The sequence below is a fragment of the Pogona vitticeps genome, chromosome 1 (genome assembly GCF_051106095.1).
Source record: "Pogona vitticeps strain Pit_001003342236 chromosome 1, PviZW2.1, whole genome shotgun sequence".
In the NCBI taxonomy this organism is placed as follows: domain Eukaryota; kingdom Metazoa; phylum Chordata; class Lepidosauria; order Squamata; family Agamidae; genus Pogona; species Pogona vitticeps.
In genome coordinates, this window is record NC_135783.1 from 243,537,676 (window position 1) to 243,565,155 (window position 27,480).

General features: G+C 42.0%; 1 protein-coding gene across 2 annotated transcripts in view; it reads left to right on the forward strand.

Annotated features, from left to right (window-relative positions):
* Positions 1-527: 527 nt before the first annotated feature.
* Positions 528-27,480, forward strand: part of SLC4A3 (solute carrier family 4 member 3) — a 54,446-nt gene continuing 27,493 nt past the window's right edge. The window contains exons 1-6 of one of the 2 annotated variants that reach the window (XM_078383477.1): positions 528-816; positions 9,465-9,617; positions 13,990-14,146; positions 24,533-24,849; positions 25,128-25,312; positions 26,901-27,112. In XM_078383477.1, coding sequence (XP_078239603.1) covers positions 9,564-9,617; positions 13,990-14,146; positions 24,533-24,849; positions 25,128-25,312; positions 26,901-27,112 — 925 coding nt within the window. In that variant the 5' untranslated portion in view covers positions 528-816; positions 9,465-9,563. Of the gene's footprint in view, positions 817-1,372; positions 1,508-9,464; positions 9,618-13,989; positions 14,147-24,532; positions 24,850-25,127; positions 25,313-26,900; positions 27,113-27,480 lie in introns of those variants that run through there. The other variant, XM_020792061.3, reaches the window with a different exon arrangement.

Below are 27,480 nucleotides of genomic sequence, written 5' to 3' on the forward strand. Positions count from 1 at the left end.
TCCCTTATGGGTGAGTCATTACAGGCCACCACCAACAGTTGCTTCTGTCGTTCATGTTAATACACTTTTGAGAAAATAGCTGATGGTAATTTGATCAGGTCTAATTTTGGAGAGGGCAGAACTGTTTCTTTGTGTACTGCATAGCACAAGGATTCTTTTTGATGCATGGTTTATTCAGACTATAAGATTAGCAATCAACATGTTATCAGGGCCAGCCCAAGATATTTTGCTTCCTGAAGCAGAATGGTAAACACCTGCCTCCTTAATTCACAAAACATAGCATCCAAGGCAGTCATGTTATTTTGGCATCTGAGGCAGAAAATGCTGGATGCATTTGAAGTCACTTAAAGTTACTTACAAGAATAAAATCAACAAACATTTTATGCTGAGAACAATATCTAACCTCTTTATCATGCTTTCAAGTACTCAAAGAGCTCCGCACATATTTTCTAGTTGCGATCCCTACAATAATCCTGCAAGGTGAGTTAGTAGTATTATTCCCTATCTTGCAGATGGTGAGTCTTGATGGGGGGGGGAGAGAGAAGAGTGTGAGAATGTGTGCGTGTTGTGCAGTCGGTAGAGTAGGAGATTCGCATTCTAGCCCACACCAAGCCATGAAACTCACTTGGATATCTTGGACCAGCCTCTTTCTCTCATCCTGATCTACTTCATAGGGTTGTGGTAAGGATAATGTGCAGTGGTGGAGGACAGCCATGTTTGCCGATCTGAGCTCACTGGAGGATGAACGAGAAAAATGCGGCGTTTCACCTGCCAGTTTCGGCGCCCCCTTCGCCCGTCACAAGCCGCCCAAAAAAGGTAAGGAAGTGCTAGTGAATTCCCAGCAGAGCCAAGAATGAAATGGTGGACTTCCTGATTTTTTCAATTTCAAAGCCGTTGGGCTGCAACGCACTGCAATCTAAGCCACGAAGTCTCGTGTGAAGCTGGGAGGCTGGCTGTGAAGAAGCAAAATATTAGTCACAACGTGTGTGCAGAAGAGGTTAGCGCCGGTGCCAAGAGAACTGGGCGTGGAGGTGCCAGGGATGCTGTGCCAAGGGAGGCGAGTTGGCGTCCTATTCCCCCGCCCGCCGCGCCTCCCCGGCCAGCCAGAGATTAGCCCCTCGCGCTGGTGCCGCTGGCTCCGGCAAAAAGCAGCGAGTGACTCATAGCCCCGCCGTTCGCCACACAGCATTTTAAATAAGGGAACCGGAGCAGCCAATGTACGGCTGGTCTCTACGGGGAGGCAGTCGTGGCGGATGGCTGCCTGCAGGAGGAGCAGGAAGCTGCTGCACTGAAGAGGAGGAGGCGGCGGCGGCGGCGGCGGCTAAGGAGGAGGTAGAGGTGCTGCCTGGCACACCGCCGCCCCACCTGAGCCGCTAGCTGGGCAATGGACACATGTTGAGCGATCGCCAGCGGCAGGGGAGAGGGCAAGAGGAGGCCAGCCGCCGCCGCCAGCATCCTGTGGACCCCTGGCTGGAGGCAAGGAGCTCTCCTTCTCAGCAGCTGCGAGGTACAGTGTAGCGAGCCCGGCTGCCTTCCCCACCCACCCCCCACCCCGCCTCCATCCATCTCCTCCGGGTCCAGCATCTTCGTCATGTCCCTAGCATGGCCAGGGGCAGAGCAGCAGAGATCCCGGTTCCCCGGGCATGAATCTCATAGGAGAGCCTGTTCAGACGAGCTCTCCTTCATCTCTTCTGTGTGTGGTAGGCACAAGAGTTTGGACTGCAGTGTGTGGAATCTTTCCTGCAAGAAAAGGCACCCCGAGCGTTTGTCAGGGCAACAGAGGACACGGCAGGATATGTGCATGCATTATGTGCCTTTCGGTGAATCCAGCAGGAAAAAAACAACCCAGTCTGAACAGACTCTGTGTGTGTGTGTTTGTGTGTGTGTGTGTGTGTGTGACCCCCCTCCCCATTGTAATCTATGCAACTACTATTGTGCCCACAGGAAATGCCAGTAGTGTCCTTCCAGAACGTACAGCCTCCAGAGCATGTGACAAGTATCAGCAAACTCAAGTGCAAAGAATGAACATCTTCTTGGTTTCCTTGAGGATTTTATGACTGAAATTCAGCCTTGGAGGCTGTTTTTAGTGGCAAGGCTCAGATGTAGAATATTTGAATAATACAGGGGGAAGTGCCCCCAATCACATATAGAGTATGCTTTCCTCACCAGAGGTCGCAACATCTGAGATCAGTGACCTAAGATTCTGTCTGAAGAGAGCTGGCGGACTGGTCGTGTGAGGTCCAATTATTGCTAACAATAATTAACCAGTAGTGCTATATCCATGCGTACCCAGTGTGGTTTAGTGGATAGAGTGAGGAGCTAGGACTCAGGAGATCTGGTCTGAATCCTGCTTAACCATTGAAAGTCATGGGGAGGAGGGGGGATGGAACTAGTACAACCATTCCTTAAATAGCTTGAAAACTCAAATAGGGCTGCTATAAGTCAGTTTTGATTTGACAGCAGTGAACAACTATACCCATAAATACAGACATGCCACAGTGAGCCTAACACAGAAGTTCTCACTGTTTTTTGTGCAGATCATGCCTCCAGTTCTGTACTATGTTTGATATTACTTCACATTGTGCTTGTGTTATATTTCCTTGGTTCCCCACTGTAACCTTGAGCCCCAAGCCCCACTCCTCAGGCAAGAGTTTGAACATTGGGTATACACTATGAGATACCTTGAACTCTTGTCTTCAAATTTGCTGTACAGGGTACAGAATTCAGTCCCTCTTTGCTGGTCTCCTTTGGCGCCAACATCCTATCATTTGGGAATGACGTATGTCTCTAATCAAATCTGTCGTCCTCTTCCTCCTCTTGCATTTCCTTGTTTATTGCAATAGTTCAAATAAGCTTCAGTTACGAGATGTATCTTCATTACATTTAACAGGGTGCGTATGTTTGTAAAGACAGTAAAATGCAGGCCACCAAAGCACCCTGGTCTGGTTGTAAAGAGGGGACAGATAGGCAAATAGAGCCACTTGAGTGGTTAGTAAAATGATTCTGATTGGCAGGAGAGTAAGGCGCACCATCAGAAAAGCTGGAAAGAATTCAGCACTGATTTATTTGTTAGGCTAGTGGCCCATCTGGCTCATTAACAGCAGCCTTTAAAGAAAATGACCACAACACCTGGTTGTAATAGATTGATCTCCTTGTCAATCACTCTCAACAAAGGTTGCTGATTTTTGAACAGCTACATGAGAAACAAAAATTCAGGTGGTGAAGCTTTGTCCAGCGTGCAGATGGAAGAAAGTTAACTTGCTCAATTTCTGCTTGTCATGATACAGAAGCCCTGCTACTAAAAAGTTGGCATCTCTGTCTCCAGTTCCTAGCCATAAGTGAAGCAAAATCCAAAAGACTCAGTCTGACTCACAGATGGAATCTCTGTTGCTATTGCTTCTCACAGTAGTCCTTACTCTGCCACTCTTCTCTCTACTGATCCTACCTCAGCTTTTACACCTTTCCAGCCTCTTCCATTCTAGACCATAATCCCAGAAACTCTGTACTATATGACCCTTCCTCAGATTCATGTACAGCTATTACAACTTTCTTCTACTTTGCCCATTTTCCTCTCTTCCTATTATGTTCTTGAACACTCTCATTTCCACATATGACCTGAAGAAAAGAAAGGGAAATGGGCAGATCAAATGCCTGCTGCAGTCACTGCCATAAAATTACTGAAATCTTGAACTGCCATGATTGGGTTAGGCAAGGATCCTTATGAAGCAGATACTTCAGTGTCCAAATAGATGGGCCAGAGCCATGACAGCAAAGCAGATATTTTACATGCAGAAAGTCCCAGATTCAATTCTTAGTATCTCCTATTAAATGGTAATGTAGGGATGAGAAAGTTTTCAAAAGTTTTCCGAAATCCCTGCAGAACTAGCTAAACAACCTTGCTGCCTACTAGCTAGACATCCACATTTCTGTTCTGTATCCAATTGATACTCCATGCCAATGAGTGTAGAGATGGATACGTAGTCTAGTATTGTGAGGCATTTTGTTTGCCTGGCAGTGTTTTCAGCAGTTGATGGCTATTTATTACATTTTTATCCTTCACTTCTTCCAGTAAATTTAGGATAACACACAAGGTGCCCTCTACTTTACCCCACTACAACGTTTTGAGGCTGAAAGGTAGTGACAGGCCCAAAGTCGTATGGTAAGCTTTGTGACTAAGTGGAAATTCAAACCCAGATCTGCCTGGCTATCATCTAATGCTACCTAAACACCCATATTTCCATTATACATCCAGCTAATGCTTCATCAAGCCTGGTTTTTGCATTCTTTTTCACTTTGTGCCTGTTCTGTACAAATCAAAGCAGGGAGTTTCCTGGCTGTTTTAAATCTCCCCACTACCATGCTATCTCAAGGACTGCATCTCCATTTACTGTATAAGCCTGCTTGGCTGTTAAGATCACCAGGAGAGACTTTTCCCTCATTCCCTACACATTCACAGGTATGTTTGGTGGAGATACAGAAGAGGACCTTCTCTGTCACTGCTCCTACACTTTGGAACACCCTCCCTCAGGAGGCTAGGTTGCCCTCACTGGTGTCCTTCCAGAAGAGAAAAGAGCTTTCCCTTAGTGACAGGATGCCTGAGTAGTTTTTTTAAATGGATTGTCGTGTCTTACTGCTTTTAATGTGTTTTTGGTGTTGCTTTTGTTTACCATTTTTAGTGTGGTATTTGTTTGATCCTTTTTAGTATTCATATAGTTACTGTTTTTAGCTTTAAATATTGCATTTTACTGATGTAAGCGTCCTTGAATCTTTTTAAAGAGAAAGCAGGGTAAAATAGTATATATGTACAAAGAAACAAACAAATAATCAAGTGATATTGAGATGCTTCTTAACAGGTAACACTTCAAAGTTTGTACATAATTGCCCTTTTGATTGATCTCATGAAAGTATAGAAATTCTGCTCTCTCTCTTTTTCCCCCTCATAGCCAACATAGCTTCTTGCATTCTTTGACCAGCAGACATTCTCCACATGTATCTGGTCTCATATGGTTGTCACTGTAATTAAATACATCAATACAAATGTGTGAAAAGAAGAGGTAGATCCATGACAGTTTGTCAGAAAGAATTTTTTTCAGTAGAAAGGGAAGAATGCTTTGCACATATTCAAAGGCATTTTGAAATGTGGTACTGAAAACAAGTTCATGATCTGTTAAGTGTCAACAATACATACATAACTCAATGACAGATCATACAAGTGGGGACTGGCAAGATGGTCCTTGAACATAAGACCTTGTTTAGCTGGGGTTTTTTTAGGAAGTGTTATTTGTAAGTATGTCTGTATATTTATTCCCCCATTACAAACAAATATGCCTGTTAATAGCTAATAAGCTAGGTGTACTGAAGCCACTGCCTTGTTTGCGAGGGAAACCCTGCTGCAATGGTATCGGCACTGGACAAAACAAGTTTGGCATTAGAAGTAGAGATGCAGTTGTTCATATGCTGGAAGTCCTAGATTCAGTCCTAATACCTTTGGGATCTCAAATAGGAGGACGTATAAAGACCTTTGCTTGAGATTCTGTAGAATTACTGTGAGCTAGAAATGTCAACTATGGGCTTGATAGACCTGTATAGAGTCATGCATTCATGTACAATGGATATTCTCAGATTAACAGGTAATAGATTTCTCATTGCCAGTAAAATGTACATGCTTCCCTAAACCTGTCAAGATTGTAGGTGTTAAGTTCAGTTTCTCAAGGGCACAAGAGAATTTCACAAAACCTGCCTGAGTGCATTAATCCAATCTCAAGACTTCCTTTCTCAACAGATGGGATGGGCTATGCCAATATTATTTATTTATTTAAAGATTTTTATCCTACCCTTCTCCAAAGAAAAGATCCAAGATGGCTTACATCATTAAAACATAATATTAAAGCTAAAAACAGTAGATTATTCAAATACTAAACAAATTACAGTAATAACATTATATTAAGAATATTTGGTAAAGTATTACTAAAATAGATTTAGAAGCAGATTTAACATCAGAGTCAGAAAAAAGTTATATGCTGTTGTTATACAAAATTATACTGGTTGCTAGATATTTATCTAAGGGAAAGTTAAGAAATATGATTTGAGAGTTACTACCCAAAATAACCTATGTGGATAGAAGACTGATGACATATCCTTGCTCTTTTTAATATATATATATATATTTATTGCTTAGCATATTTCTAAGTGGTGTCAAATAAATGGTGTTAAATAAATGGTGTCAAATAAATATAACATGACTTAAATAATATACAGTATACATTTAGTAAGCCAATATCCCTCATAGCAGTTAGGGATTAAGACAGCAAAATACTTTAAAAATTATAAACAGATGGAAAAAGTATAGCCATTGAAAATTATAGATTTAATAGAAAAGTCTTGATCTCTCACCAGAAATGTGTATGTTGGTGGCACTTGTACCTTTTTTGGAGAGGGCATTCTAGAATCGGGGCACCATGACAAAGATATCAATGAGTGCCGTTAAACTTAACTACTTGCTCTGCAGCTGCCTCTTAGTTTATTTACTTATCTATTTATTGCATTTATATCACACCTTTTCCCTAGGGTTTAAGAAACTCATAATAATATAAAGAAGAATACAAGAATACAATTAAAGCAGGACAAGACCAACTATAAATATGGAATGATTGGTGTCCGGCTGATCTTCTGTGGAGTGGAAAGTCCCATCATTATAGTCATGCAAGATCACACCATCATATCCAAATGAGAGAGCACTTGTGGAAGTATTACCATTGTATCAGCAGTGCTCTCCATGAAGCTGTGATATCCTTGCCGAAAATCTGATTTTGCTTGTACACAGCTTATGATTGTGCAATCAGCAAGATCCCATGTTGGTCTACTGGCAGGATTTTTTGTTCAGTAGAAGCTCAATAGGATACTGCTGAATGAAATTTTGAAAAAAACACACCAATTTAAAACAATCAAGGCCATATCACTAGGAAAAATACAGCACTCAGCTATGAACAAGCCCTGTCCTGAGCAGCCAGTCATTAGCATTTTGAAACATCTCTGAGGACCATTTATGAGAAAGAGTTCCGTCAAAAGCTAAAGACACTGCTACATCTGTTAATTCAGGGGCAATTTAAAATGGAGTTAGTGGCATTTGTCTTGCAGTTAGTCATTTTGGAAATAGATTTGCCATGGATTTGCTACGATACAGTGGTGCCTCACCTGACGAGGATAATTTGTTCCATTGAAATCGCTGTTAAGCAAAATCCTCGTCAAGCGAAACAAAAAAGCCCATTGAAATGCATTGAAAAACGGTTCAATGCGTTTCAATGGGCTAAATACCTCAGCGTCCAGCGAAGATCCTCCATAGGGCAGCCATTTTTTGTGCCTGTAAAGCGAGGAATCCATCCTAAATCACAGCAGGGAGCCATTTTGCACAGCAGGTGGCCATTTTAAAGCTGTCGATCAGTTGTTTTAAAATCGTTGTCTAGTGAAAAATCGGTTCCCGATTTTTTTTTCTAATAGGGAAAAATCATCGTCAAGTGATTTTTCCCTATTAGAACATCATTTTGCGATCGAACTTCATCGTCAAGCGGTTTCATTATTTAACAAGGTAATCGTTAAGCGAGGCACCACTGTAGTTAGGGTACAACTACACAGTTGAATTAAATTGGGAGCTGGTTTGGATTTTTAGAAATTGATTTAAAGATCATGTGAGTTTTGTCTCAGTGTGTGTATCCATTGGGAAGAACTTTTAGTCTGATGGTAAGCTATGTGCTTTTTCAGCATTCTGGGTCCTTGTTTTCCTGGTTTTTGCTCTGTATCAGGAACTTAATTCTTCACCCTGTTCTTGAGGCAGAACTTGCTTGCCTTGAGACGTTGATGCCAGACTCAACAGCTTTTGTGCAGCAAAGCAAGCATTAGCAGCTGATAACACACATCCCACAACTACTTCAACAGGCATTTCCTCTGTACTTCGTTCTTTAAGAATTGTCATAGTTGACAAATCAGTTTTTAATATTTAAAATTTTAAAATACTATAAGTTTTGAACTGGCATCGTGCTAGATTGGTGCAGTGCTAAAATAGATACAGGGAAAAAAGGAAGAGTTTGGACTGGAAACCCAAACCCATTATACTTGGCAAACTCTGCAGACCCCACAGACACTATTTACTCTGACACAAGCAATCACACATGCCATATTAATAAAACAAAGTGCAACCGAAATGGATTCAAAATAAACAACCCCAAAGTGGATGTTTAAGACCCCCAGGCATGCCAAAATCTGCATGCTTAGTTGTACATCATGTAGATGGAGATTTTTAATTCGATTTCAGTCATGCCAAAACTAATACAAAAGTAGATTTTCTATGTATAGTTATGCCCTAAAGTGAGCTTCTAGACATAATAAATTTGTTCTGAAGTGATGTTTTCAAGGCTTGTCCAAGAACTCCAAATCACCTTCTGATTTGTGTTAGTAGTTTGAAAACCGAAAAGTATATGTATTTAATTAGTTGTGTTTATTGAATATCATTTGTTTCTTTACACACTAATCCATGATCTGCACAATGAATTTAAATTGCCTTTTTGTTACCCCCATCTCATTGCTATGGGACAATTTTAGAACACTTCACACACGTTTATGGATTGTCCTAGAGAAGAACAGTCCATCTGGTGATACTGTTAATTTACACCCTCTAATCTATTGGCACGGATGCATATTAAAAATTGACCAGCACCTGAAGCTGAAGCTGAGTTTAAAAAAAAAACCGAGGTGGGAAACCAAACACTCCCATAACTCCTATTTAAATCTAGTAAGAAGGAAGCAGTGCTATCTACAGTCTACTTTGTCCAGCTATTTTGAAGAGAAGTCAGAAAATCCCAAGAGGGCTATTAAGAGACAAGTTACTGCTCAGTGAGACCCAAAAGCTACGTAGGGATTACGTAAATAGCAAATGGAGGGATTACTCAGCTATGCTTTCTTGATTAGCTATAAATGGCTTCCTTTTAACCCTTTAATTATTTTCCTTTCCTCTACTGTTTGTTATGTGCAAACAGCTGTTCTGTCATCTCACTTTGCTTTGCTCTCACCGACCTCAATTTAGTCAGTCACTGAGTGGATTTTCCACCTTATTTCACCTTCTCCAGTGAGCCTCCCCCTTTTTTCTGAGATCGCTGACTGAGATGGCACATGACTCTCCAGAGAAGGACATTATTAGACCATCATTATTATTGTGCTACACACCATTCCTTTTACATCCTGACACTTAGCTGTATGCAACCTGAGCCAAGCTGGTTTTTGAGCTGTCTGCAGCAATCCCCAGGTCACTTTTCTGAGCTCTCATAATTAATTTAGAACTCTGTGTCTTGCATAAGGGTGTCACATGATTCTGAACAGTGGTTCTTAATTTCCACTAGGTCTTATTTGTCACAATTATTAGCCACACACTCTCGCCAATCTCTATTGTAAGTTCTTCTGTTCTTTCTCCACAGGTTATGCCACGCCTCAGACTTACTGGGTTCCTGCTAATGAAAGAGAAGGGTTGATATTGGCGCAAATATTGCATGACGGTCCATAGAATATAACCTAAGATGGCAGCTGGAAACATGACTCCTTTGGGAGGCATCTTCACTACTGTGCAGCAGGTGACTGAAAAGGACTCTGTCCCTTAGTATCAAGAGGGAACATAATTACAGATTCTCAACAAAAAATTTATGGCACTTTAAAGATGAATTTTGTAGAGTTTAAAGATGAAATAGTTCTTTAAATAAGATACTATAAGACTCCTACATTTGCTGTGAGTCCACCACTGTGAAAATCACTTTTTGTTGAGGCTTTGTGCTCTGTTCGTCCCTGGTTGCTTAAAGCAGCGGTCCCCAACCTTTTTCGAACCGTGGACCGGTTGGGGGGTGATGGCTCCATGTGTGGGGATGGGGAGCACCCCGTGCTCACGAGTGGGTGTGTCGCACTCGTGGAGGGGTGTGTCACACTCGCAGAGGGGCATGTGACACACCCACATCCGAGTGCAACACGCCCACCATGCATGCATGCTGGGGGTGGGGGAGATCCATCACCGCAGCCCAGTTCCAGGAAGCTCACGGACCAGCACTGGGCCACGGACCACGGTTTGCGGATCCCTGCCTTAAAACATTTTTTCTTTTATATCTAGAAATGATTTCTTTTAAAAAACTACCTCATTTTGGATCCTGAGAAGAGTTAAGTTAAATTAGCATGGAAAAAAAGAGCTCCAGTTGACCCCCCCCCACTCTTCGAAAACACTGTTGAGAGGGTGGGGCGTGTTCATGAACAAAGCTCTTAGATGATCTCTCTCCTTATCTATCACATCACTGCCAGAAGATGGGAACGGTAAACCACTTCTGAATATTCTCTACTTGGCAACCCTGAAAAGGTTGTTATAAATCAGAATTGCACTGAATCCATTATTATTTCTGTGAAGATTCTCAGTCATCCAGGTTAGGTTATCTAGAAGTTGACTCATGGCAACATAACTTCTTTCTTGTTAGGTTGAAACTTTTGCTACTCATCCAAGTAGCTTCTTCAGTCTAAGCATCCATTATTATTATTATTATTATTATTATTATTATTATTATTATTATTATTATTATTATTATTATTATTATTATTATTATTATTATTATTATTATTATTATTATTAAGGTTGAGCAGCCTCCAAAAATCTGAGGACCGCATGTGTCTGCTCGTGAATCTAGAAGGATAACTTGTGCACTCCACCCACACTAAAAAAATTCTTTTTGAATTAAAAAAACTAACTAAATAAATACCCTGTACTGGACAATTTAACATACAGAAAATGTAGTGGGGGAAGCAGGGTACTGGGAGCCTCAAACATGGCAAAACTGCTTCCCACATCCTCAGACCAGAGGTTCTCAACCTTAGGTCACCTGATGCTCTTGTACTACAACTCCCAGAAATCTTGGCCAGCATAGCTGATGGTGAAAGCTTCTGGAAATTGCAATCCAAGAACATCTGGTGACCCAAGTTTAGGAGCCACTGATCTACTCTATAAGGGGATTCTTTGAGACACTCTTTGCCAAGGGCCTGCAATATAATATGAGTTTTGTTATATATGGAATAAATCTTGAATGGCTGTATTTGGTTGTATTAATATAGCAACATTGTTTATTTTCTAAAAGAAGGGAATGTAATGCTGTCTTAGCATTCCTGCACCTCAAACCATGTTGAATCTTTTCCCGATAGGGTTTCTCAAGAGCTACCAAAAATGACTTTACACAGCTATTCTTAAATTCTAAAATTACGAGGGGGTGCTGATAAGTATTGAGCCATATCCAGAACAAATTGAGCTAGGAAACTATAAATTGCAGAGTGTATTGGCCAATTTGTGTATATTCAACAGTGCAAAAATCAACTACCTATGATTTTAACTTAAATTGCATTTTCCTGTCCGAAGTGAACATGGTGGCACCTCCAGAAAAGTTCAATGTGGAAGACCATAAGACCATAATCAAGTTCCTGTTTCTCCAAGGGAAAGGTGCAAAACAGATCCATGATGAAATGTCACAAACTATGGATGACAGTGTCCCTTCATATGCAACAGTTAAATGTTGGGTTGTCAATTTTTAAACTGGCCATTTTGGTGTTGAAAGTGAGAAACCCAGTGGAAGGCCTGTTTTTTGTCTCTGTGCCTGCAAATGTGAAAGCCATCCATGACATGAACATGGAGGACTGCCAAATATCAGCCTAAAGTATTGTTATATATCTGAAAATATCACGTGAGAGAGTTGGTGCCATTATCCACAATGGCTTGAAAATGAGAAAGCTGGCAGCAAAGTGGATCCCCAAACTTTTGACAACTGAACAAAAGAGGAAACGTCTGGAGTCATCGGTGGCTGTTTTGGAACATTTTGCAAGAAATGAGTCAGATTTCCTGGGCAAACTGGTGACTGGTAATGAGACATGGATCTACTGTTATGATCCTGAGACAAAGGAACAGTCTAAGGAATGGAGGCACAGTGGTTCCCCCAGGCCAAAGATGTTCCGAGTGCAAAGGTTGGTGCAGAAGCAATGGCAACAGTTTTTGGGGATAAGAAGGGAGTTCTGATGGTGGACTACCTCCAACAGGATTCAACCATCAATGCAAAATATTACTGTGCTTTATTGACGAAGTTGAGGCAAAACATCAAGGAAAAACGTCGAGGAAAGCTCTCCAAAGGTGTCATTCTGTTGCATGACAACGCCTTATCACACACTGCAGATGAAACAATGGCAAAACTGACCTCCTTAGGCTTTCAAGTGATGTCCCATCCACCCTATTCTCTTGACCTGGCTCCTTCTGACTATTATCTGTTCCCCAAACTCCAAAAACCCCTAAAGGGACAACGATTTGGGAGTGTTCTGGAGGAAACTAATGCTGCAAATGAGTAGTTACACCAGCAGTCGGAAGAATTTTATTTGCAGGGACTTAAGAAGCTGCAGGACAGATGTCGCAAGTGTATTGACTTTCTGGGAGAATTTGTAGAATAGTGTGTCAGTTACAGCTTCCTAGCTCAATTTTTTCTGGGAAAGTCTCAATACTTATCAGCACCCCCCTGTATAAGTGCAGAGGTCCAAGCATGCCTATAAAACACACTGTCTGCCCTTAGAAGCCCTTTTCTATAATATCAGATGTGTGGGATAGTCTGTGCTTACTCACTGATGCTTGCAGCTGGCTTTTCACGTCCTTTCAGGTACTCTTTATATATGACAGGGATTAGTCTTGTCATAGAAAAAAAATTCCGAAGAGGAACCTTGTTTCTAATTAAGACCCGGCATAGAGGCCCTTATTTTCAGAAGTGATGGCAGTTACACAGATACCCACCTGCCCTGGCAGGAACACATCCCCTGCCTGGAGGTGGGTGTTGGAGGTTTGTTCAGCTGAGGCCCCTTTTACTTCCCGTTTTGTTTCAGACAAGACTTGTCACTGCTGGGCCTAGTGTGTTGCCATGGTAACTGAGGAGTCCACAACAGCTTGGCACCAGCATTTCAGGCTAAATTGACAGGAATTTTTTTTTAAACCAGTGACTGCAGCTGAAGACTTAAAAAGGCCCGGATCTGACAAATCTCATAGCTACATGACTGAAAATCGGTGACTGGAAAAGGCAGAACTGAATCCTGAAAGAAAGGAGCTAGATCACGGAGCTCAAAATTCAAGGCCGAGTGCCTGACATCTAAAAGGAAAAGGCCTGGCATAGAGCATGTCAGGAGTCAGAGCTGGTGGTGGAAACTCAGCCTCTAATAAGGCAGGATGGGAGACAGAGTGGGAACTGTAAATAGGTGTCCAGCCAGCCAGTAGGTGTATCCTACAGATGTAATATGTAGGTAGTCAATGTAGCCAGTGGCTCTGGCCTGTATTTCTTGTTCTACCAGTCTCTAGAAGTACATTTATCCCTATGCTTTTCACCTTATCTCTCTTCTCAATGTATAGAAACCACAGGATTCTGCTTTCTGGAATGGGGGAGGGGAGGGGAAGGAACTTGACAGTTTAAATGTTATTGTGAGCCTCTAATCCTAGATAGATTTGAGACCGAGGATGATGAGGGAAGGTCTTGAATGGGTAGCTTTGGGCACAAGCTCTTCCCTTTTTTAACATAGAAGTTTGCATACAATCTATTCATCAACCTCTTGACCCTCCCAAACCGGACATCTGGTTTGTCCTGTAACTTCACTATAATCACAGTCTGGGGATGAAAGCAAACAAGGTTGGTATAAGCAAATGTGGGACCAGAGGTTGAAATAGATATCTGGGTGGGCAACCCTATCATGTCATTTGAGTTCTCTGTTATTTCCAGGTTTCTGAGGAACTTGGGTTTACCTGTGTCACCTTTTTTGAGGATACATTGCTATAAAATGTGAGTGAAGGTGTTATTGGCAAGGAGCAGAGGAAGGAGATGATCTTTGTGTGTGTCTCAGTATCAAGGGTCTGCATAAAGGCACTGTGTAATGATCTGCTCTGCTTATTATCTGTTGGCTGCTGTGTAGGATGGTGAGGATGTTGAGACAGTGTTCTCTGGCCCAGAGGATGAGGAGGATTTGGACAAGACCTTGGCTGTTGAACGGTTTGGCGACCTGATTGGCAAGTCTGTGCTAAGAGACCAGGAGAAACAAGGCCGCAGCTACAGTGAGAGCGACTTTGAATGTATGTATCCCTTGTAAACTGGACCTAGCATACACTTGGAGCGCAGAATGACCCAACCTTCAGATAGAAGACATCATTAACTATATGAAAGGTTTTATTTTCAGTGGGGTATTATGTTTTGGGTAGGTTACCGAAGTTTGTATACATAATTTTCTGGCTTTCCACCTCTGTTCTCTACACTGGGATCCCCAACCTTTTTAACCCTGCAGACTGGCTGGGGAAGGCAGGGCACCCCCTCACGCTCACACCCATGCAAGAAGGAGCATGCGCTCTCTTGCATGGGTGTGCTTGTGCGCATGTGCAAAGGAGCAGGGGAAGCGCTCAAGTGGGTGTGTGCGCATTCATGCGCATGCATAAATGGCAGTGCGGTGCTTAGAGTGCACACACTTGTGCGCATGGGCAAATGGCAGCACAGCATGCAGGCGTGTGTGCACATGTGCAGAGGGGCTGTGCAGGGGGGAGCGTGTGCTGGGGGAGTGGGAGGTCAGTCTCCGTGGCCCAGTTTGGCTCAGGCCATGGACTGGCACCAGGCCGCAGATTAGGGACCTCTGCTCTACACCATTCAGTCTGAAAGAATGTATATTGGACTATACCCACTACCAGTCAGAACTGAAACAAATGGAAATTAGAAACGGAATATAAAATTATGTACAGTATTTACAAACCCAATGGTTTAGTTTCATCCTGAGAGTTTAGAGGTTTTGGTGAAGCAGGTATGTAAGTTTGTCAATACTAAAATTTTAGTATTACCTAAAATTTTAGCCCTGAAATTTGACCTTCAGGAGAGTACAGTTTCAAAATGCAATTTTCAGATATTTGACATGAATCCCTGAGGCAGAAGAGAGTACTACATTTCAACTGGGGCACTGTTTTTCAGCGTGCTTCCTGTGTAAAACTGGTTTGTAAATTCTTCTTGAAATGTATTTAGATGCATGCCCTTTTAAAAGATAGCGCTACCATATAGATTTAGCACCTCACAAAACTGAGTTCAAAATAGACAAGTCATGCTCAGGCTGGAAACAAAGAACTTCAGAGATGGACAAGGTCCCAAGGGACATCTAATTCAATATGCTGCCAATGCAGGAAATCCACAGCAAAGAATCATAGACTTGCAGAGTTGCTATACAAATACAAATGTTTGCAATGCAAATGCAGTAAACATTGAACAAGGCAGTGGTCTGATGGTGAACAAGAAGAGTAAGCCTCTGGTCAGTTTTAAGATAACAAATTTCTTTCCCTTTCAGTATTGATTCTTAAACTTGGTTCTCCTTCTAGGGAATTAGCATTTTGAACAGTGTGTAACATTAAATGAATGTACATCAGCACATTGGTCTGTGAAAAGCAATAGTTTTATAGGCACTCGGGAGTCATGGAAAAGAAGTATTTACACTGAACATTTATGTGTTTAAAACATTTATATATCACCCTTACTGAATAGATTACAGAGTGATGAACAACAAATGTATAATAAAAATCATAAAAATGTGTAAAATATTAAACAAATATGTTGTAAAGTAATAAAATATACAATAAAATCATAACCCTAATGACAAAATTAGGTCACAACTAAAAATATATGGTAGGTTAATTATACCATTGCCACTACTGGTAGCACTCACATGGTATATGTAAGAATTTATCTTTTCTTGCATTGAAATAATAGCATGCAGTTATGGTAAATTTTATGCTCCATATTTTTAAGCTCAAGATAGTGAAAATGACTTTTGGTTTTTCCAATATAAATTCAGTAAGTTATCCATTAGTAGGGCAGTTCATGGACTATTGCATGGATGAGGTGCTTCATCCAAAAGTGTGCAGGCTCTTTGCTCCAGTCTTGAACTGCCCGTATCTATAACGTGTCCCTGCCTTGAGATATTCTCTGATGGCAAGGCAAAGTAAAACATCGACAGTGAAACAAAAGTATGTGAACTTTTTGGCATATTACTTTTTTTTTTATTCAAAAAGCATGAGAGAATGGAAATTTACTGATAGTGGAATTAAAAGACTCACTAGTAAAGATGTCCACCTCTTTTTCTCTATTTGTGGTGGGTAAAGGGAAGTTAGAAGCAGAGTATGCCTCATCCCAGTCTGATTAGAAAGAGGGTCCTTCTGGGCTCACTGCCTTTTTGCCTCTGAGTGGGTGCTTGGCCGAGGGGCTGGGGCTTTGAAGTGCTATACACCTGTTTGACAAAAGGATGAGCCAGCACAAACCTCTGGTTCAGTGGTTCATGCCCATCTCTAATTGAGAGTAAATATGGAAGAGTTAGGAAAAGGATTTATTGAATGAATAACATCAGAGTGGAGTCGTAAGAGAGAACAACTAATCATATGACAAAAGATAGCTGTAGAATATGCCATGATAGCAGCCAGTCTTAGCAATGGCGACGGCACCCAGAAATAAGAATTTATCATCTCACTCCATCTCAATTGCTTACTCTGGCATCTTACTGAAAAGGGTGAATGACGTTATATGATTATAAGTTGAAAAACAAAAACAAAATAAGACTGGTATCTCATGTGAATCAGAATTACTTACTGAGATACATCAATTTATTTGGGGATTGAATTTGGAAAAATTAGAAGATTGTGAATTTTATGGCACCTTCCTTGTCATTGGAATGGATATCAGCAGCATTTTAATACATGCTGGCCAAAATCCTATTGAGTTTGTATGCTCGCATAACACTATGTGAAGGTTCATTTATGTGGGTTTCCCTTTTCTTAAATAAATCACCAGGCTCAGTTTTACAAAAAGGACTTGTGTCATTTTATTAACTCAACCAACGGGGTTCCAACTTTAACATGTTCTCGTTTGAGTCTCTTGTTCCAGCAACGGCTCTCGCAAGGGTAACCATAAATTCTCTTCTAAAGGGTTAACCGTATCAACGTTCCAAGGTCCCGCAATCACCCGTTCTGGATCAACATTCTCAAACTCAGGTTCGGTCTGGTTCAAAAATGGGAGGGTCTCTTCATCCCCCATCCATCCCCACAACGGGGATCCCTCTCCTTGTGAGTCACCCCAAGGTCCAGAAAACACCCCATCTTCTGCAGTTCTTCTAGATGCCATGCCCGGCGTGCCTCGTTTTCTCTGGCAATGGCTTCTTTCTCCTCCCTTATCTTCCTCCCTTATCTTCCTCCTCCAATAGGAAGGTCTCTGGGGTAAGCCCCTTCTTCTACGGCGCTCTGCTTCAGCCTTGGGCACCCGAACCTGTTCCCATTTCCCTGTCCATGGGTCCTGCATCCAAACAGTTTCCCAACCACCCCGGATATTATCCCAGGCTCTATTTATTTCCCCTAACCCCCCTTCTTCCAGAGCCCGCCCTTTCTCCTCTTTTCCCACCATTTCAACCTTATATGGAGTAGCCACACTTAACCCTTTCAGCTCTTTCTCTAACTCTTGGGTATCCACTGCTCGCGATATCCCTTTCTCCCGCATGTTCTTCTACTCCAGCTCTCGGGTGTCTACCCCTTGGTCTTTCTTTCTGGGTGGGGTAGGAGGTGGGGTTGTTTGAGTCCCTTTAGATGTCTTAAGGAGAGACGGCTCCACCAGAAAGACCTCTTGTCTCTGGTCTTTCCCTTCACACACAATTGGCCTAAATCTCATTGGCAAATTGCCACAAGTTAAGGATTTAGTCCTTGGCACACAACACAAAATGTCTACGCTAACTTTTTAAATTATGGAATGTCACCAACAAGACTTATGCTAATTGTGTTATGCCAGTTGGCATAACGACCAGAATTTTGGCAGCTGGATTTTTTTGTACATTCTATTCTAATTTTTTATGGGTGACATCAGTCAGCATTATAAGAAGAGGCTACAAGCTTATTTTCGAAATGTTATTTATCACCGTTATTGAGCCAAGACTCAGATAAATGGCACAACAATTAAAAATAATTTTAAAAAATTATATGCTTTCCAATTTCTGCTTTGAGGATTTTTTTTAAATCTGAAGGTTATAAACCACTTGTCTGTGGTACAAAATAAACTTACCTCACCCGGCTGATGTCATATCAACATCCTTGTTAATAAATTGTTAAGAGAGATAATTGTATCTCACTTATAGGAGTTATAAGAGAAAGGAGTTACAAGTAACTTTTTGTAACCTTTTCTTTCCAAATTGTTTTCAAGTATATGAGTGATACACTGTATAAGCTTTGTTAAAATAATGTCAATGTCTGTTCATTTTTTACATTGATGAAAATTACCTTGATTGTTGTTGTTGTTGTGTTTTGCCATGATGATATGTGGAGAATGTCCCTGTAGAAATGTCAGACTTCATGCTTGTAGTACACTGTGTATGTAAATCATCATAGCCTAAGAGGACCACCAGTACCAAAATCAAATATGTGAATATTAATTACAGTATTTTGGCTACAACATGTAGAATTACTCCATCAGTTTGAGCACTGGCCATGTTGGCTTTGGGACTCTAGAAGTAGTAGGCTGAAGAAGTAACTTTTCCCATCTCTGTTTAAAATAGTGGAGAGTATGTTCCAACAGACATACTCTGCACTATTGGACTTGTATTTGGAAGGCCTGGCTTCAACATAGACTCATTCAAATCTATGGGGTCATTTTGTTATGTTAGATGCCAGTTTCTCCCCTCATAACTTTCTTACATTCCCAGGGGCTTTGTGGGGCTATTATAAGACATTTGTTATCTGTTAGTCTTTAAATGTAAATAGGATTTTGCCTTTTTCTCTCTCCTTCCCCCAACTTTACTTTTTGCTACCATGTACACCTTTTAAAAAGAAATCTAAAGGTTGTTAAAATGAAGTATGTCTTCTTAACTCTCTGAAGTCATATAGACATATACCATTTCAGATATATTTTGCATGCACTGTTATTTAAAATTATTTATTTATTATTTATTTATTTTTTCCGGCTTTTACCCCGCCCATCTAGATTCAATGAATCTACTCTGGGCTGCTTTCATTCCGAATATAAAACAAAATTTAAAACAAACAATATCAGACAACATAGATAAACAAAGACCAAGATGGTAAGACATAGGAAATTAAGAAATGGAAGGGGGGAAGGCCTGCCTGAAGAACCTTTGTTAATAATAAGCCCTAAATGGTTTAGGACCTCGATACCTGACAGAGCGCCTGCTCCCACCTAGGTCTACTCGTATCACTCGATCTAGCCAGGGTGGGCGGCTGAGGAGCTTGACCCCGAGAGAGGCCTGGAAGGAGAGAACTAGAAACGGGGCCTTCTCAGCGGTAGCACCTTGCCTCTGGAACACCTTGCCCCTGGAGATTCACCTGGCACCCTCACTGGGAGTTTTTAAGAACAACCTGAAGATTTGGTTCTTGCAGAAAAATGGTGGATGGCACTGTGTGATGAAACAGATGAACCAGGTTGGGACAGACAGTGTGGGATCCTATTTGAAATGCTTTGGCGGTGGGCAGATTTGTATGGAAACACCAACTAACACAGTGCTTCTTGGTTTCTTTCACTGGCATTCCCTTATAGTTTCTCTGTTGTATATGGCTGATGCTTGCTAAGTGGCAACTGTTTCCAACATCAGAATTATAAACCACTCATAGCTCAGTGAGGGTAATTGTAAGAACTTTGAAAATTACTTCTTCGTCTTTTTTTTTTTTTTTTTTTTTTGGACTACAGCTTCCAGTCCACTTCTACAAACACAATTAGAAGAGATAGAAGTGGATTGAATCCACCAAAGCTGACAATGAAATAAAATCATAGGTAAAAAAAAAACATAATAATAAAAGAATAAATAAAAAAGACAAAAATGTGGTAGCACCTTGAAGGCTAACTGTTCCTGTATCCTTTACAGCACAAGCTTCAATGGAATATACCTATATATCATAGAGGTTATCACTCCACCGTTAAATACCTATTGACTTTCTTACCAACCAACTAACCACAATCTCTGTGGTTATATCTCTTATGTTTGAGGAAGTGGATTTGTCCATGAAAGCTCACATTAAAATAGAACAGTCAGTCTTTAAGGTGCCACCATGTTTTTGTCTTTTTTATAAACTCTTTTTTTAAATTCTGTTTTTAACTTATAATGCTTGCACAGATTAACACAGCTACTTCTACAACTATAACCATTAAATAAAATTGTTAGTTGTTAAAGTTGCCAAAAAACAAACACAAAACCTTTGTGTGTCATTTTTGTTGTTGCTGAAAAAGGTCAACTGAAAAGCTCCTCTCTGGACAGCCCCTTCGTCCCTATCAGGCCCTGCAACTGCTCAGCATCACACCCAACTGAACTCTTCTTCTGGCATCTGCCACTAGTATTTGTTTTTGCCTCGTATCTTATTGAGTTTGGAACAGTAACTTTTTTTGCTACAAATCCCAGAATCTCCAAACTAGCACTGCCAGTGGTTTGGTGATTATGGGAGTTATAGCCCCCAAAATTAATGTTTCCAAGATCCACCAGTTTCCTTGGCTGAACTACAGCTAAGAGCAAATTCTGATTTTGACAGTGGAATCCATCTGCCCTATTGAGCTGGTCTTCTGTTTGAAAAGCTTAGACTGCCACCTACAGTCATGTAATGGTAAAAAGTATAGGTAAAAACAAACATAATTAAAAAATAAAAATAAAATAACAAATTAAAAAGACAAGAACATGGTGACACCTTAAATACTGTTATTTTTTTTAATGTGAGCTTTCGTGGACAACTCCACTTCATCAGACATAAGGGAAAGAGATATAACATGGCAAATATTTATACATGGGATCAAAATACAGGTATCAAATACAGAGATCATGGTTGATTGGTAAGTCAGTCAGTGGGTGTTTAACATTGCGGTGATAAGAGTCTTTGATATGCAGGTATTTCATTGGAGCTTGTGCTGTAAATGGCATGCATATGTTGTTTTCGTGGTTGCTACCCTGGAATAGGTGAGACAGCTTGATAGCTGAGAGAAAGAGAGAATTTAGTGCAGTTAGCATTGGAAAAAGCAGCATAGAACAGTTTCTTGTCATGGATGTTTCCATTTTAAACTCACTTTCCATATTAAAGCAGGACCATAATCTGAACTATCTGTGCAAATCATTATTTAACATGGCAAATTAAATGTTAGTGTCTCCTTTGATTTTTACTGTGCAAAAATGTGTAAGACTTTATCTTACAGGCGGTGGGAGTAGCCCAGGGTAGACTGGAAGGGCGGGGGGGGGAGTAGCCATTGTCTATAAATCCACCTTGGAGGTTACCAGGCGCTCCTCGGCGGTGAGGCCGGGTCTAGAGGCCCTCCACGTGTCGATTGGGGCCAGGGATGGAATTGGGATTTTGCTGGGCTACCGCGCTCCCTGCGGTCCAGCCACTTCCCTTCTGGAGCTGGCTGACTTCGTCTCCACGGCATTGTTGGGAACCCCGAGGCTTGTAGTCTTGGGTGATTTCAACGTGCATGCGGAGGCGGAGGTTACTGGGCCGGCTTCTGAGTTCTTGGAAACCATGGCTTCCTTGAACATGTCCCAACATGTCAACGGCCCCACTCACGTGGGTGGTCATACACTGGACCTGGTCTTTTCCTCCAATTGGGGCGAGAGTGGTCTGATGGTGACGGACCTGGTGCCAGTCCCCTTGTCATGGTCAGATCACCACCTGATTAAGTGTAACCTCACAGTGGCTCTCCCCCCACGCAGGGAGCAGGGGCCTATTGTTATGGCCCGCCCTCGAAGACTACTGGATCCGAGTGGCTTCCAGGATGTCATGAGAGGGATCACCGCTGACCTGGCTAGCGCTCCTGTCGACGTCCTGGTGGACAGCTGGTCCATCGCTGCCACCCGGGCAGTGGACACGATCGCGCCCAAACGCCCTCTCCGGCGCAGAACTCGCCCGGCGCCCTGGTTCAACCAGGAGCTCCGGGCGATGAAGCGAAACAGGAGAAGGCTAGAGCGTAGATGGAGGAAGAATCCGACGGATAATAACTGGATAGCCGTTAAGGTCGCAACTAACCTTTACCTGAATACGGTGAAGGCTGCCAGTAGAGCATTCTTCGCTAACCGGATAAGCGAAGCTTCCAACCAGCAGGCGGAACTTTTCCGTATAGTGCGCGACCTATCCGGAGTTGACCTGGGAGATAGGCCTCCCCCTAGCTTTTCACCAGACCAATTTGCGGCATTTTTTAAATCTAAAGTGGAGGCCATCCGCCGGGAGCTCTCTCCTTTTTTGAACACAGTGAATCGAGCTGAGATGTCCAGCGCTCCGTCTTGCCCGGTTATTCTCAATTCTTTTCAGCCAGTAACGCCTGATTCTGTGACCATAGTGCTTGACCGCTGTCGGGCCACCACCTCCTCCTTGGACCCTTGCCCGGCCTGGCTAATCAAAGCAGCCAGGCCGAAAACAACTGAATGGGCCACAGCAATAATAAATGGGTCTTTCCTTGAGGGCAGATTCCCATCTGCCCTCAAGAAGACACTCATTAGGCCCATACAAAAGAAATCTAGTTTGGCGGCGGACGAAATTGGCAATTACAGGCCTGTCGCCAATATTTCTTTCATGAGCAAAGTGGTGGAGAGGGTGGTGGCAGACCAGCTTCAGGCACTCCTGGATGAATCAGATGCACTGGATCCATTCCAGTCGGGCTTCAGGCCGCGCCACGGGACAGAGACGGCATTGGTCGCCCTGTATGATGACCTGCTGAGGGAGGCCGACAGAGGCAAAACGTCTCTGTTGGTCCTCCTCGATATTTCGGCGGCCTTTGATACCGTCGACCACGGTATCCTCCTGGGGAGGCTCTCCGAGCTGGGAATCGGTGGCCTGGCGTTAGCCTGGCTCCGTTCCTTCTTGGAGGACCGCCCCCAGAGAGTTCAGCTTGGGGAGAATGTCTCGGCCCCGTGGAGCTCCAATTGTGGGGTTCCGCAGGGATCGATTATCTCCCCAATGCTATTTAACATCTATATGAGGCCGCTAGCGGAGATCATCAGGGGGTGTGGAGCGATGTGTCATCAGTATGCTGATGACACTCAGCTCTACATCTCCTTTTTACCAACTGCAGGTGATGCCGTCCTGACCCTTCAGCGCTGCCTGGAGACTATACTGGAATGGATGCAGGAAAACGGTCTGCGGCTGAACCTGGACAAGACGGAAGTCCTGAGGGTGGGGCCTCCCGTAGTTGGTGGCCTGGTTGGCCCTCTCTCTTTTGGGGGGGCAACCTTGGCCCCGGCGAGCGGGGTCCGCAGCCTGGGCATACATTTGGACCCGACGCTCACCATGGAAACACAGGTGACGTCGGTTGTCCGCTCAGCCTATTTCCATCTCTGGCAGATTGCCCGGCTGCGGCCCTATCTCGACACGGGGGCCCTCACTACCTTAGTACACGCACTCGTAATCTCAAGATTAGATCACTGTAACGCGCTCTACGTGGGGCTACCTTTGAGGCTGATACGGAAACTTCAGATGGTGCAGAATGCAGCAGCCAGACTCCTCACTGGTGGGAGAAAATATCATCACATCTCCCCCACCCTGGCTAGACTGCACTGGCTGCCCATTTGTTTCCGTGTTGACTTCAAAGTTTTAATGCTCACTTATAAGGCCCTAAACGGTTTGGGACCTCGATACTTGGCGGAACGCCTTCACCCACCAAGTTCTACCCGAACCACCCGCGCGAGCCAGGAGGTGAGGCTGAGGAGCCTGACGCTGAGGGAGGCCCGGAGGGAGAAGACAAGAAACCAGGCCTTCTCGGCGGTGGCTCCTCGCCTTTGGAACAATCTCCCTCCTGAGATTCGTGCGGCCCCTTCGCTGGGTACATTTAAAACTCAATTAAAAACATGGCTTTATGTCAAGGCCTTCCCTCCTGCCAGCTTCTAAGCTAATTTGAATTATTCCTTTCTTCTTTCCTATTTATTATTTATGATTACTATGTTTTGTTATTGATTTTTTGTACTTATGTTATTATAATGTTATACTTTTTGTGTTAGCCGCTCAGAGTGGTACTGACCTACCAGATGGGCGGGCTATAAATCAAATTAATAATAATAATAATAATAATAATAATAATAATAATAATAATAATAATAATAATAATAATAATAATAATAATAATAATAATAATAATAATAATAATAATAATAATAATAATAATACTGAATTCCAGGCAAATGTCAAATGAGACATGGAAATTTGAAGGTTGGGTGGGTACTAAACTCAGAAAATGTAAAGTCATTTGAAGCAAACCGAATCTTCTTTCCATAATGTGATAGAGGAGATACTTTTATTGTTGGAGGGGGCTTTTTCAGGTATTGAAAATGCTAGCAGCAGAGACAATAAAAGTTTCATTTCTTGCTAAATTGGAGTTGGGATATTTCCCTTCTCCTCCTTCCCCTCAGATCTCTTTTGCCATGCCTTACAAGACACCTTCCTGCCTTTTCTCCAAGATATAATTTTCCCCATGTTTGTCTTTCACAGTCCATCGCCAAACATCTCACCACATCCACCACCCTCTCTCCACTCACCTACCACCCCCACACAAGTCCCAGAAGAGGCTTCTGCATTCTGACAGGAAGAAGAAGAAAAAGAGAAAGTCAAGGAAAACTTCTATACCTCCCTCCAATGTCACCCCAACCATTCAGGAGGAAGAGGAGGAAGAAGAAGAGGAAGCAGAATCTGAAGGGGATGAGGTTTTGGAGAAGGAAAGCTCAGCAGAATCTGACCTTGAGGCCTCTTCCAAAGGGGAGTCTCATCATGGCAAACCAAAAGGAGACCTGACAGAAGGAAGTGTGGAGGTGAGAGACTGCTTACCCCCACAGCAAGGGCTGGGAGACACATGCAAAAGAATAAGATAAACTGAATAGAAGGTTTCCATAGGAAGAAAGGAGCCTATGTTCTCACATAAGTATGGCATGTTTGGGTAGGGTCAAGCAGGTAGAAAAATATGGCTGGATGTTTTCACAAGATTCATAGAGTGCTCCTTGTTTAAGTCAGCTTTAATCAGGACAGTAGGAATGACAATTCCTGTGTTTCCAAGTCTTGGGCTAGTTTGACTTGTATTGCTTCTTTACAGTTCAGCATTGGGAGTGAGGAGGAGGAGGAAGAACAAGAAGGGGAGGAGGAGGAGGAGGAGGAGGAGGAAGCCCATGACAGCCAATGCAGTCTGTCATTTCATGTGGCAGAGGAATGCAGTCATCTCCCCCCACTCCCATGTCTTTCTAATCTGCTACCAGAGAAAGGATCTACATCTCCCAGGAGGTAAGATGCATTGATCTTTTTGATGATTTGGGCTTTGGATAGGATGCAGATGATTTAAACAGAGAAAACAAGGAATATTTACATACCTATTTCAAGCATGAAATTTTTTGGGGGGGGGAGCATACAAGAACACATGAAGATGGGATTAATTTGAGCTAAAATTTAAGTGCTTGTCCAGATGAAACATTTGTTTTGCTTTTATGTTTTGTTTTGCTTTAGTCAGGGAATGTGTTTGGGCAGCAAGAGCTCCTTAAAACTTTCAGTTAACATGTTTGTCCATGTTAACAAACAAATAAATATCCAACACAGAATATCTTTATTAATTTTATCTAATTGATAAATTCCTCCCATACGTCTATAAACACATCTCTGCCAGTTATCCCCCTGTTAACTTTTATATCACATGTGAGTTTACAATTGGTTGCTATATTCCAGACTTCCTTGTACCAACCACTTAACAGAATATAATAAGCTGTTTTCCATTTCCTAGCAATAAATCCATTTTGCTGCTGTTAGCAAATTGGACACTAATTCTGTAGTTCTCCAATAAACTATTTTTAAAATATTGATTAGTGCTATTTTAGGACATACAACTACATTTGAATTGTTTGCTTCATTTATTTCCTTAAAAACCAATTGCCAAAATTTCAATATGTTCTTGTATTCGCACCACATATGAAAATAAGAACCTGTTTTCTGGCACCCTCTCCAGCATATTTTAAAGGAAGTGTCACTGAAGTTAAGGACCATCTCCAAACTAACTTCTTTTATCCTTATTGACATGGATTTCAATATTCTACACTTCTATATATTTTTCCAAGCATTAGAGTTTATTTCTTCTCCCATATTGAGCTCCCCATAGTGATCTGAAGTAAGTCTTCCTGCCTGATCTACTGCTTCCATAAATATCTTTGGAAGTTATAGCTTATATATATTTATATTATTTATATTATATATATACTGTACAGTATAGTATTTACTATACCCTTCACTACCTTATTATCACTTTCCTTTCGTAATATACTATGACTGCCAAACTGGCAGTTTGTGCCCATCTCTAGTGATTAATAATAAGCAACACCCCCGATATACTTGGGATTATAGATGATGGTTCCAGGATGGACTTGTTTTCCAAGACGTGAGTAGTGATGATTTTTGGCAAGTTTATGAGATTCATCCTTTCAACAAGGAAATACTTTCCTACTGCTGTTTGAAAACTCCTTATTTGTCCCTTGCTTATAGAATTTTAAATTTTTAGTGTGGTACCCAAATTATTTTGTAGTCTATTGCAATAACAAGAACAAAGGTAAGAATTTGTTGGCAATCCCCAACTAGGGTGCTTCAATACGTTTACCCTGGTTGGGACTACCAACTAGCAAAAGAGTGTTCTGGTACTTTTAGCAAGTTTTACTTCATAGCAGCATTTACAAGCTGGAACCCACTTTTTCAGATGCAGGATTTTTCGGATAGAGAAGAAGTTGAACAATCAGTATGCCCTGTTTCCTTCTAAGTCTCCTGCTAAGAATAATTTATCTCTTTCTATTTTGATATCTTTAACAAACATCTCAGTATCTACTTGTCTCCACAGCTTCTCTGGATACAGAGATAACATATCTCGTGGATGGGACAAGCGCAAACCTTGGAATCAGGTGCCAAGTGGGCAGCGGTCAAATTACGATCTGAAGGAGAGGGTGTGTATTGGCAGCATGACTGCTGTGGAGAGTGCCACATATCAGCGAATCCCTACAGATGAAGCTGAGGCTCAGATGCTGGCTTCTGCTGACCTTGATGATATGAAAAGTAAGAATCAGACTGGGCCTGTCTCTCATTCTGTCTCTGGTGGTGGTGGTAGTAGCAGCATCTGCCTGCTATGATTCTTTCCCAGTCCAGCACTTAGCAAATATGAGAATACAAGAAAAAACATGAAAATTGCATTTTTTTTGTTAGCGGAGTAACTGTTGCAAGGAGAATGAAAGAACGGTACCTATAGCTTTTTGTTTATTTCTACTATCTTCAATAATTGGAGTATACCACCTTTAAAGGAGCTATTCCAGCGCAGTAATTTATATTACTAGCCATTATAATATCATCTGGTAATGGCTCCCATGGGTTAACTAGTTCTTCTTGTTTGTCTAAACTTACTGCTTATCTGTATTGGTTAAGAATTC